The sequence below is a fragment of the Pteropus alecto genome, unplaced genomic scaffold, assembly GCF_000325575.1.
Source record: "Pteropus alecto unplaced genomic scaffold, ASM32557v1 scaffold202, whole genome shotgun sequence".
Lineage (NCBI taxonomy): Eukaryota > Metazoa > Chordata > Mammalia > Chiroptera > Pteropodidae > Pteropus > Pteropus alecto.
Genome location: NW_006432451.1, coordinates 1,478,166 through 1,491,075, shown reverse-complemented (window position 1 = coordinate 1,491,075; position 12,910 = coordinate 1,478,166). Strand labels below are relative to the sequence as shown.

General features: G+C 51.2%; 1 protein-coding gene across 1 annotated transcript in view; it reads right to left on the bottom strand.

The window, feature by feature from the left end:
- CPNE5 (copine 5) overlaps positions 1–12,910 on the bottom strand; it is an 88,487-nt gene that overhangs the window by 3,501 nt on the left and 72,076 nt on the right. The window contains exons 13-18 of the mRNA XM_006907318.2: positions 11,105–11,158; positions 7,857–7,918; positions 3,823–3,869; positions 1,951–2,132; positions 959–1,086; positions 634–736 (exon numbers count right to left, since the gene is read on the bottom strand). Of these exons, the coding sequence (XP_006907380.1) occupies positions 634–736; positions 959–1,086; positions 1,951–2,132; positions 3,823–3,869; positions 7,857–7,918; positions 11,105–11,158 (576 nt within the window). The remainder of the gene's footprint in view (positions 1–633; positions 737–958; positions 1,087–1,950; positions 2,133–3,822; positions 3,870–7,856; positions 7,919–11,104; positions 11,159–12,910) is intronic.

Below are 12,910 nucleotides of genomic sequence, written 5' to 3'. Positions count from 1 at the left end.
GATCAAAAGAAGAAAATCAGGAGGACAGGGAAGAAGTGGAAGAGAGAAGGACGGAGACACACAAAGAAACAAAAAACGCGGGGGAGAGGAAGAGAGGGCAGTAAGGGATACAGGCCCAGGGACACTGAGGTGGGTCACCAGAGAGGAATCGGGGGTAGAGAGGGAGGGAGGCAGAGGGGGTAAAACGCGCCCCTCCTCTGCTCCTGGGCCTTCATCCTACGGGACATCTTTCGTGTGGGTCTGGAGGGAAGGCCAGCTGTGGCTGGGGCTCCTGATGCAGGGAGACCACCCGGTAGAGGGAGCTATGTTCCTGGACCTCCCACCTCTTCTGCCTGGCCAGGCCTGGTTGGGGTCTGAGACAGCAGTCCTAGAGACAGTTAATGAAGGAGCCAGAGGCAGCTGGAGGGACTGAATCACCCAGTGTGACTAAGAGGTGGGTACTGAGTTCACCAGCAGGATCCCTCACTGGCCAGCGCCCCCAACCGCACTGCTAGGCCCTCCAGACACTGCAGCCGGAAGCCAGAAGGGATCCCGCAGACGGCGGGAAGAGAAGCCAGGCTCAAGCATTTCCCTAAAGGAGCAGGAAGGCACGCCGCCCCCCCCGCTGGCTCCCGGTCCCCCCACCCCACTCACGTTGACGATAGCCTCCTTGGTCTGTGCCATGTCTGAGATGACCCCGTCTGTGATGATGAGTAGCACCGAGTACTGGGAGCCGTCCTGCACCTCGGCTGCGTTCCTGGGGTGGGGCCGGGGCTGAGGTCTATCTGGGGGGCTCCAGGCATGTCACCCCCCACCCACAAGGGCCCTTAGCACTTTGGTGAGGACAGCTCTTTGGCTGGAGGGGAGGCTTCTTTCAAGTCAAGGGGAAGAGACACTCTCCTGTTTTCCTGAGAGGCTAGGTATGGAGACAAACGCCCTGTGAGCTGTTGGGCTAGGGGTCTAGTGACCCGGCACAAACCTGGCCACGTGGGTGACCACAGGGGCGAAGTTGGTGGGGCCATAGAGCTGCACGGTGCGCAGGCTGTGGTGGTAGGCCTCCAGGATGCCATCAATGCCGCAGCACGAGGGGTTCTCCTGGTTGCCGTTCTGGGGGCAGAGGATGGGGAGGCTAAGCCCGGGAAGGAAGGAGGGCTGGGTAGGTGGGTGGCCAATGGTCTGTAGGAGCAGGCCTGGGCTCTCCTAGATTCTTCTCTGGTAGGAGTGGGGGTCAGGAGAGGTAGCCCACAGGGCTCACCCTGAAGGGCAGCACACACTCCTGGTGAGTGGGGTCCAGCCCTGCTCCTTGCCCCACTCCCTGTATCTGCTCGGATTGGTCCCCGAGGGCCCTGGCTGCTTCCCTCAGGGAGCCTCGGGTACACCCAGCACACCCTAAAATGACTGCAGAGTCTGAGCAGCTCTAGAACGGCCAGCGGCTGGTCCATCCTCCTGTGTCCTGTGCCCAGAACGGTGCGTGGCACTCCACGGGCATGTGATGGATGTTTGCCATGAGTGATCCAGTAGCTGACTGAGTGTCCCAGCTCATGGGAGAGGGGAGAGGGGGTGGCCTGAGGAATCATCCCCACAGTGCCCCCATCTCAGCACCAACTCAGGAAGTTCCTAGAATTATCTGCAGTTTCCCATGACCAACCCAGACTTCTTTATCCTCATTTCTGGGGTCTTGGGGGTTTGTGCAGCTGTGTCTCCACTCTGCTTCCACCTGGGTCTTACCAGGAAAAGGAGGCCAGAGCCCACGGTGGGTAGCTTCAGACACAGAAGGGAGTTGTTTGTGAGCAAGGTGGGGAGTGGGTTTCCAGAGACCCTAATACAAGTCCCCCTACACCCAGCAGGTAGCCTACCTTCCTCAAAGGCTGCACCTTAAGTCCCTAAGTGGGGAAGATGGGAAGTGCCCCCACCCCAGGCTTGTCACCACCCCCATCCAGCCTGGTCAGCCCTTTCTCCAGGACCTCCTACCAGTGGGAACTCATGGGACACCCTGCCATCAGGGGGCAGCTTGGCCCCGAAGCCGAGGGCAGGGAACATCTTGTCGCTGTCATAATGCTGGATGATCTCCCCGACGGCGGTCAGCGCCAGCGCATAGGCGTTCAGCTGGTAGGGGCTCATGTAGTGCAGGGACGTGGACTGCGAGGGGTTCCCTGAAGACACAAGACATGGGGACATTTGCAGTCTGGACACTCCAAGCCACTCTGGGTTCAGAATCAGAGGAGGGAGTCCAAGCGCACTCCTAACCTTTATTAACCTTTATCCTTGACACCTTTCTCTCATAACGCACATGCCACCCTTTAGCAAATCCTGGTTGCTAAATCTTAAAAATATATCCAGAATCCCACTCACTTCTCTCCTCCTCCACGATCCCACCATCTCCTTGCCTACAGGACTGCAGTAGCCTCCTAACTGATCTCCCTGCTTCCTTCCACCCGTGTGTCTGCCATCCATACTCGGCACAAGAACCCGCACGCTCCCGTCAATCCTCAGGCAGCTGGACCACACCTCTTCTCTGCTCAAAATGCTCCAAAGAGCCCATCTCACCCAGAATTAAACCCAAAGTCCTTACAGGGGCCCACAAGGCTCCACATGATCTGACCTCTAGTTACCTCTCTCCTCATCCTCTACCATCCTCCCTATCACTCACTCGGTCCCACCTCCGGGCCTTGGCAACAGGCTGTTCCCTCTGTTCTGGGACGCTTTTCCGTAGATGTACACATGGCTTGGTCCCTTGACTCTTCAGGTTTCTACTCGTTATCGTTTCAGTATGGTCTTTCCTGAGCAGCGTACTGAAAGGTGCAGCCTCCCCCAGTATTCCCTATCCCTCTTCCTGGCTTAATTCTTCTCTATAGCCCTTATCACCACTAATGTTGTCTGTATTTTACTTATTTATTCATGAGACACAGTACAGCACAGGCTGCCAAGGTACTAATCTTGTTTCTCTACCTCCTACTAGCTGTGTGATCTTGGGAGCAAATTCCTTAATCTCTCAGCCTCAGTCTCTTCATCTGTAGAATGGAGATAATAACAGTCCCCACCTCACAGGATTGTTGTGAGGATTAAACAGGTGTCGTTATGGTAACATTGTTATTATCACTAAGGCCCCTCCCAGCTCTGACGTCCTACCACTCTGTAATGCTAGGGCCCGCAGCCCTCAGGGGTTTCTGACACACCTGTGGAGTACAAGACCCAAGCATCTTCTGATTCTCACAAAAACGAGCAGTGAGCACTGCTAATGTGGGTCTAAAATGCAAAGAACATTGTGATGTTTCTAACAGTGTAAAGTTTGGCATCGATTGCTCTTAGAGGCTAGATCACAGCCTGATACGGGGAAGGTCAGAGGAGGGAAGAAAGCTGGGTCAGCCCCAGCAAGGGAGAGAACTGGGGTTCCTGGGCTGCGTTCCTACCCTCACCGAGGACCACAGAGCTCAGTCTTGAGCGCAGTTCTCCCCTTCAGCCTGTGCGGGGTACTGCACAGAGGATGTGGAATTTGATCCTGCGAGAAGACACCTCTGCTCCAGGGCCCTTCATGGGCCCAGAGTAGCACTGTCCTGTTCTCCTGGGGAGACTGGATGTCTTCAAGGGCAAGGCTGTGGCTCAGGCTATGCAGGCTCAGAGCCCAGATTTGTTGGTAATCATGGTCTAACCTGAAGATATGTTCACCACCTTGGTTCTATCTTTGGCTCCCCAGGCCTAAGTACCTCCTCTTCAGTGAGGATGAGGCCAGAGAGCATGGGAAAACTGGCTCCCAGCTAAGGTCAACTCCCAGAGCCTGGAAAAGCCCTCCCTTTTCTTCCCACTCCTCCCCCATCCAGCTCCTCGGCCCATCCCTCCACTCACCATTGGAGGCCGTGAAATCAATGGCCACTGTGAAGTTGATCTGGGTCCTAGAAGGAGAAAAGCAGGGCAGTTACCTGGACAGCGGCAAGGCTAAGGGGACAGTGAGCAGTGCCGGGCAGGGAGTGAAAAACCCATCTTCCACCCCAGCCCTGCTGCTTGCCAGGCATGTGACCTTGATGAAGTCATTCATCGCCTTTCCACATGGAATTCTGGGATGGTAATGCGAGCCACAACCTCCCCACACCCTCCCATAGGACTGTTGTGAGCATCTCAAGAGTTAGGCAACGTGAAAGCTCTTTGAAGACGATTATGTTCTGTGTGGGCAAGTGGTTATGATTACTTATTTCCTCCTCAAACCTTATCCCTGGGCCCACCTGAGGCCAGTGAAGTGGGGTCTCACTATACTTCTGGCATAAATTTGGAGTCAGATTCAGGGCTAAACTTATTTGACAAAAAAGAGAGAGAAACAGACATTGTGCATCTCCCGAGGGAAAAATGAAACCCCACCCATGAAGCTGTCTTGCCAAAAAATTGAACCCGAATCTACTTGAACTTCCAGAGCTATCTACCAGTTGTTTCCAGGAAATACAGGGGACAGAGGAACATGTTAAATGACACCATGAGGGATGCAGCCAGTAAAAGCCAGTCTGTGGGAAGTTCTGGAGCACTACTGGAAGAATGGCCTATGAACCAGCAGTATTGGGATTACCTGGGGACTTGTGAGTGGGCCCCTGTAGACCCACTGAATCAAAAGCTCTTGGTAGGCACAGAAAGCTTTCTTAGCAAACCCTTCAGGTGTAGGAGGTGGGCGGAGGGGGGTGTGAGGAGTGGGAAATACCAATAAATGAAAAAGAATTAAGAGACAAATCAATCAACTGTAGTAAATAGATCTTGCCTAGATTTCTGCTTCAAATAAGCCAATTTAAAAACTTTATAAGACAATTAGAGAAATCCGAACACTGACTAGACAACAAGGAACTTTCAGGTTTTAGGTGTGATTATGGTATTGTGGTTATATTTAACAAAGAATTCTTATATTTTGGAGGCACATCCTGAAGTATTTAGGGGGATAAAATATGATGTCTAGGATTTGCTTCAAAATAACTACATGGAAAGGAGAGTACATAGAACAAGATGGGCCATGAGCTGGTAATGGCTGAATCTGGGTGAAGGACTTAGACGTTGATTATACCTTCTCTTCACTTTTGGATATGTTTGGGATTTTTCCATAATAAAAAGTTAGATTTTGAAAGTTCAGGTTCAGGGCTGAACTGTGCTGAGGGTTTGGCTGTTCCAGGTTCTGCACTAGATGCTGACAGAATAAAGCTGACAAGACATGAGCCCCTGAGAAAGTCTAGTCTTATGGTTCTCACACTGAGTGAGGGTAGTCACAGGGGAACTTGTTTTAAAAAAGGAGAGATCCCGGGGCCCACTCACAGGAATGTCAATCCAGTTGGTATGAGATGGGGCCCAGAATCTGCTTCTGTAAGAAACATCCCTTGTCCCCATCTGGGATTCTGAGGGGGGTCTGGGATCACACTTGGGGACACTCTGCTTTGGTGGTTCTGAGTTGGGGCCAGGGATGATATGAGACGAGGCAGGGCTCGCCTCACCTGCGTTTAGCAGATAGTCCCCATCAGAAACCACAGCCCTCTTCCCACCTGATCACAGCTGAGCTACTGCTGATGGACCCTTCATCCCCCAGGAAGAGTGTAGGACACTGTTAGCAGGAGACCCAAGCCAGGGTCTGCTGGCCAGAAACAGTTCTTCCCACACTTCTTTTCCCTTGTCTGTTGCCTGGGGGCAGAACATCCAGTGGACTCCAAGGTGAGGGAGAAGAAGCCACAGATGGCATGAGTCTAGGTCCCTGAATGACTATGTGGAGCACCTCCCCACCCATCCCTGCCACCCTATGAATAAAAAATAAACCTTATTTGTACTAAGCCTTGAGGTTGAGGGATTATTTGTTATAGCAGTTGACCTAGCCTATTCATCTGCTATTCCTTATCATCTCTCAGTGTGGAATATAGAGATTGTGTCTTTCTAGAGGAAAGGAGACATTTGGAGGATAAGAGCCCTGCTCCTGGGGCTACCCTTGGGAGGGTGGTTCTGGCCTGCAGGACTATAGCTGTGGGGAGAAGCAGGCCTTACTCCTTATGTAATATTCCCTTGCTCTGAATTCTGAAATGAAGAGAAGAAAGGACTAGAAAGTAGGTACTTTTGTAGGAAAGTTACTCCCTGCAGGCTCACCTCTCCTGCCTAAGGGCACAGCAGCGTAGAATGCAGGCTGCTGAGCAACCAGCTCCATGTCTGATGGGGTGAGAGGTGGGGCAGAGGTGCCCGTGCCTTTCCTCTTGGTCCAGGTTGGTGGGGGAGGAAGGCCGGGAAGGAGAGGATCCATAGGCAAATGTCTCCATCAACTGCCTGCCTGGACACGCATGCCAGGCTTTCGCCAACTCTTTCACTCGGGTTCTCCGGAGAGTGAGAAAATAGGCATCGGGGAGAGCTAAGGTAGCTCCAATGTTCTAACTTGCCCAGTACTCATGATGCCAGCTTTGCGTAGCAGCCTGCCTCTGAGGCTCCTTCTTGAGGAGACAACATCCCAGCACCTAGCCCTTTAACTCAGTCGTCTCTATCTGCATCCCACACCACCAGGTAGCTGGTAGTGCAGGGCCAGGAATATTCATTACCGTGAAAAAATGCAGCCTATGGTGACGGAAGGCACCCTGCCACCGGCTAGGCATGTAGACTTGGGAAAGTTATAGAAAATGAAGATCATCCTGGCCCTGCCTACTACTTTTTGTAAATTGGGGGCATTATGCAAATGAGAAAGATAAACAGGATGAGGATTGATTGAAAATTACCAGGTACTATGGAATGTAAGGGGCGGTTGCTTAATGGGATGGAGAACAGAGCAGTTCTGATGGAGGAAGGGAGCAAGGGCAGGGTTGGGAAGAGGCTCAGAGGAGGGGCAGGTAGGGGGACAGGGAGGCCTTTGGGTTGCTGCAGGGAGGGTGTGTGCTTAGTGGGTACAGGAGAGCTTGCAACCTTGAGACTACAGGTTCAAGGCAGCAGGGAGCGGTGTCATGGGAGAGTGAGCGTGGCTTCCCAGGGCCTGACTTTTCCCTCTGTCCTGGAGAACCAGGCAGCCAAGTGCCCACTTGGCTGGGATGAGCCCTTGGCAGCTGCCTTGCCTGTCTCGTTTCCAGACAGGTGTAGTCACTCACCTGCCTGCACCTGTGGGCTGTTGGCTACCCACACCCTGACCTGGCACCTGTCCTTGGCAGAATCAGACTCTCCATGAGCTATTGGCTGGAACCTCCAGGTTTCCCTACCTGTCTTGGCCTGGATGTCAACCCCTTTGGTTCTTTCTGTTCCTTAAACTCATGTTTGACCACCTGTTAGGTGGGTCCACGCCCTGGCTCATCCCCTAATCCTTCTGGTCCCTTATTAGGTCACTGATGACACCAGGGAGGTTAATTACTGGCCTCCCTCCCCAGACAGACCACAGGTATCAGAAGCTTGGAGCAGGACGGAATCTTAGAATTTACCAAACTCCAACCTCTTGTATATGGAGGAGGAAATAAAGCCCTGGGAGGGAAAGTGACCTGCCCAGAGTAATCTAGCAAATTCAGGGCAAAGAGGGGTCTAGAGTCTGGGCCTCCGGACTCCTAGTCCAGGGCTCTTTCTGCCTCTCTAAGCCCTTGGTTCTCTTTGTCATGGAGTCTCTACCCACTCTAGGTCCCATCTCTGCAGGGGACCTGATGGGACCTATTGTGACCCGTTGGCCTCCCGTGGCCCAGGAATGTCTGCTCTCTACAGCTACTCAGGATATAGGGGCATACAGGGCTCTGGGAGAGTTGTCTGAGCCCAGACACCTTGGAGTGGGGTGCTGTTCAAAGCCCGGGACCACAGACTTCAGCAAGGGACTCAAAGAGGCCAGGGTGGAGCCAGAGCTGCTCATGCCAATGTGTGAGGCCCCTCCCCTCTCCCTGAGGCTAAAGAAAAGAACCAGGGGCTGCATCTCTTCTCACCCTCCTTTGATGTAGTCGAGAAATGTGCACTCTGACTCCACAGCAAAGGAAAGCAGTGTGACCTTGAAAACAAAAGGGAGCTTGGTCAGTGGGGAACACAAAGTGGGAGGGATGGTTTGTTGATAGTTATGGAGCATGAGCATGTGCCAGTTTGCATACATTATTGTATACAGTGCCCACAACAACCTATACTATTATTATCCCCATTTTACAGCCTATGAAACTCAGGCTCAAAGAGGTGATGCAATGTGCCCGACATTGTCAGGACATGGCCAAGTGAGATGGGGACCCAGGTCTGTCTGACTCCAGAGCCTACACTCTTGACCTCAAACTGCATCCCGAGCCCTGTCTCTATCACTAGAGTACAGGGCTCAAGCCAAGGGCACGAGTTGCCTCTAAGCAGATGCCAGTGTGGAGTGTGGAGGGCAAGGGGGTCTTCCTGACACAGTCCTAAGAATCTGCCATGCTGACAAGCTCCATGCTTCCATGTCTCATTAACTATTATTCCTGAAACACGCTTCTCTGATCTGCACTATCTTAAACGTTGCTTGTCCCCTCTCATCCCTCTGGTGTCTCTTAATCTCTACCCTCTCAGACCCAAGACCCTCATAAGCAGCCTGTCCTTTCCCCAGAGGTAAATGACTACCTGGCGCTCCCTCTCCCAAGTAGGGATCTCTTGGCCTATACCTGCTGGCTGCTTTGGCATCAGCTACACCAAGACAGGCAGCTCCCTGGCAGCTCCCTGGCAGCTCATACAATGCTGATTTGGGATCATGGAGATAAGTCGAAACCAATTAAATAAGGCAAGATTGGGGCAGGGGACCTTTTACCTGTGTCAGAGAACTCTACTCTATGATTTGGGGAGCTCCCCACTGGTGTAGATTCCACCATCTTTATCGACTCACAAGGTGAGCCAGGTAGGGCCTCTACTTGACAAAGCCAATGAACCACTAAGGCCAAAATATGGGGGGAGAGGGTCTGTGAGTGCTGAGCTGAGCCTTGGAGACCCCCGCCCACTGTGGTTAGTGTTAGAAACTTGGATGGGCAAAGCCTCCTTTCACTAGGAATGGACTATGGCAGTGGCCTTTACCCTGATGATCATTAGACTCCTTGAGCTTTGAAAACATCTTGCAACCTGGGTGAGGCCCTTGAAAACCAATTTCATCAGAGTTTCTGGGGTAGGGCTCTGGCCCTCGATCTTTTTTTAGCTTCTCACATGAGTCTAACCTGCAGCTAGAGCTGAACCTTCATCCAGACCCTGGGATGAAGAAATTCTGCAACTCGCCTGACCATATGGATTCACCCAGGGACTTGCTACTCAAAGTGTGGTCCCTGGACCAGCAGAGCCAGAATCACCTTGATGCTGGTTAGAAAGGCAGACGTGCAGATTCTTGGCCTTTTAATAAGATCCTCAGGAGATTCTGCATATAGTAAGGTATGAGAAGCACTAAACACAGAGGTCTGGACCCTAGCTTGGGACCCTGGGTATCTGTATTTGACTAAGCGTCCTCGACCCTGAGTGATTTTTTTTTTTTTATGGTGAAGACCGGGAAATGCTGGAGCAAAGGAAAGTCAGGAGACTCAGGCCCAGTTCTGCTCTGTCCTTAACTCACTGGGTGACCTGAGACAAATTACATCCCCTCTCTGGGCCTGTTTCTTTACCTCTAAAGTAAGGAAGCTGGATAAGATCAGTGATTTTCAAATCTTTTTTGTTTTTTTAGCTGTATAGCTAATATTTCTCGGCTAGGGAAGGTATTGCCTCCCCTAGGGGCATTTGAAAAAATATAGGAGAATTTTGGGTCTTGCAGTGACCGCTGCTACTGGGAGTTATGAGCTGAGGCCAGGAGTGCTAAGCATCCCACAATGTACGGGGACATCCCATGGGACAAAGAATTTTCCTGCCCTAAAAGCCGACAGCATTCCCACTGAGAAACACTGCAGCTTTGGACAAAGGAAATATTACTCCAAGTGTGTCTGTGAAACAGTTACAATCAGAGAATTGGCGGGTAGCCCCCTTGAATAAGCGGAGTACTTTGCAGTTTACAGGCCTGTGTCTTCCTGCTCCTCTCATGTGTCTGTCATAGCTACTCTGTGCAGTAAGCAGGGGAGGGAGTATTTTTTAGTCCTATTTTACATATGGAGATAATGAGGTTCTTGCAGAAGAACCCCAGAGCCCCCCGACTATGACCCCTTCTGGGTCTGGAGTTGCAGTCTGCCGGACTCAAATGACTAAATTTGGCTGCATTAGCTGGCGGCACTGCGTATAGACCTCTGGAGTGGGGAGAGGCCTGAAGGGTATGAATGTGGGTACGTGTGCACTGCTGACATTGGCTTGTTCTATAAATGCACTGAGGGTTCTACCTCAGGACCTTTGCACATGCTGATCCCTACTAGAATTCTCTTTCCCCAATATCCTCAATACCTGCTCCCCTCCCACACCTTGTTTGAATCTCTGCTCAAATGTCACCTTCTCAGAGAAGCTTTCCTTGATTACTTTATATAAAATCATAGTTTTGTCCTTGGCATTCCCTATGCCTTTACCTTATTATAGTTTTGTTCCCACAGCACTCATAACCACCTAACACACACAGGCAGGTATACGTGTTTACTTACATATACTTGTTTTCTGTCTCTTCCCACTAGAATATAAGCACCAGGACAGCAGGGATTTTCATCTGTTGAATAAATGTATGACTGTCCTGAAGATCAGCCCCCTGAAGCCACTGAGCCAGTATGATCCCAGGATGGTCACAGTTAGGCAAAAGCAGTGGCCGCAGCAGCTGCCAGCTCTGAATTTAACTGTAGTGCTGACTGCTATCTCTACCACTCTCTAGCTCTGTGACCCTGGTTGAGTCACTTCCCTGCCTGCAGCCTTGGTTTCCTCTTTCATGACAAGGGGATGATGATAGCTGCCTTTCAAGGAAACAACCTGTGAAAAGTACCTAAATGGGGAATTTCCCAGAGTAGGGGCCCAATAAATGCTACACTTTTTCCTCTTCTTTCCTGCAGGAAGTCCCATGGGAGTTTCTCTCTGGGATTTCTCATTCTGCATCACAGAGCCTATATGATACACTATCTACCCGCTGGGCTGTTGCTCCATGGGCCACACCCCTCCCTTTCTCCAGCTTTTCAGGTCTGGTTCCCACACTGCATGAGCATACAGACAGACACACATGAATCCTGACACTAGACAGAGCTCGGGGCTCAGAATATCTACACCTGGCTGCAGAGAGGGGGTGGCTACTCACTGTGCCAGAATTCACGTATTTCTTTTTCTTCATTTTCTTTTTTGGGTTTACCACCTGCAGGAAAAACCAGTTACCAGGTAAGAAGGAGGTTTCCAAACAGACAGGGCTGGGCCCCTGGGGCTTCCACTAGCCCATGGGTGTGGACCCAGCCTGGCAAGCAGAGTGTGGGCTGAGAAAACTGGGGGGCCCAGGGAAGAGGGTTTAGGGAGGGCTTGTGAGAGAATGGCATTTAAATTTATACGGCTGGGTTCTCTGATTGAACCTAGTGTCCCACAGCCAAACACACCAAGAATAATATTTATTTAACCTTTCTCACTACTCTTCAAAGACACCCTCCACGATATTGCAAAGGGGCCCTGTCTGTGCCTACCCCTTGTGTGGGCTCAGGCTGCTCCCTCACCCAAAACACTCCCCCGCTCCTCCCTCTATTAGTTCCAAATCGTCATGGCTCTTCCTTTGAGATACAGCCCAAGGGCTGTCCTGAGGCCTGTGAGGCTCCTCTCTCCACCACCAATACCCTTATTCTACAGTTAGAACCTATTGAACTGTTTTTCACCTGTAAGCTTTCATTCCAAACCAGACCTGTCATCAGAGAATATACCACAGTGCTAGGCATCTAGTAGGTGCTAAAAACACTACTTGTGGACTAACTAAGTGGTCTCAACTGGAGGCGATTTTTGCCCCTCAGGCGACAATTGGCAATGTCTGCAAATATGTTTGGTTGTCACAACTAGGAGAGTAGGTAGAGGCAAGGAATGCTGCTAAACATCCCACAACACACAGGACAGCCCCTCACAACAAAGGGGCTAGTCCGAGACGTAAGCAGTACAGAGGTGGAGCACCCCTGGGCTGAGTGAGGACCACCTTGCCCTGGGAGAGCTCCACAGATCTTACACACACACACACACACACACACACACACACACACTCTCTCTCTCTCTCTCTCTCTCTCTCTCTGCATTTGTACTCCAATCTGAGCCTTACCAGCAATTTGGTTTTTTACTCAGGACACCTAGGGCCAACCTCTCCCTAACCTGCCATCAAACGAAGCAAGGGGATTTTCACATCCGCTCTGGTTCTGTTGCTCTGTCCTCCATAGCTTTCTGGTGAACTCATTTTCCTCCCCCTCATCTCCTGTTTTTCCCTCAGGGGCAGCCAGCTGGTCTTTAGCAGAAGTCTCGTCTGTTTGAATGACTATTGCTAACCATCTCTGGAGATAAGACAACCAAGGCACAGAGACACCAAATAATTTGCCTATGGTCATACAGCTGTTCAGGGTAGTGACAGAATTAGAAACCAGGTTCCTGCCTTCAGGGCAGTGTTTTGTACAGGGGTGCCACCTTGAAAACAAACACAAACATGTTCCGTCACAAATATTTATGGAGCGGGGGTTCTTCTCTAGAATCTTCACTTCAGTTAGAGGATAAAGATAGGTGACCTCGGGATAGGTGACAAAGGCCACAAAGAAAGGGGAGTCAGAAACATGAAGGGAGCTGGAAGAACAAAGGACCACTCCAGGTGGGAGCCTCAAAGGAGGCTCCCGGAGCAGGTGGTATTGAAGGCAGACGGTGAGTGACAGGAAGGTGTTCAGCATGGAGAGATGGAGGGAAGCATTCCAGTCAGAGGAGATATTGGTGTGGAGAGCACAAATTGGGGGTCCAGTTTAACTGCAGAACCACAGGGTGGAAGAGAGTAAATTGGGCTGGCTGGACGACTGCTTAAAACACCAATTTAAATGTTTGAACATGTTTGAAATGTTAACCCAGCAGCCAGCAGGGAACTCTGATTACCTCTAAGCTGGAAAGG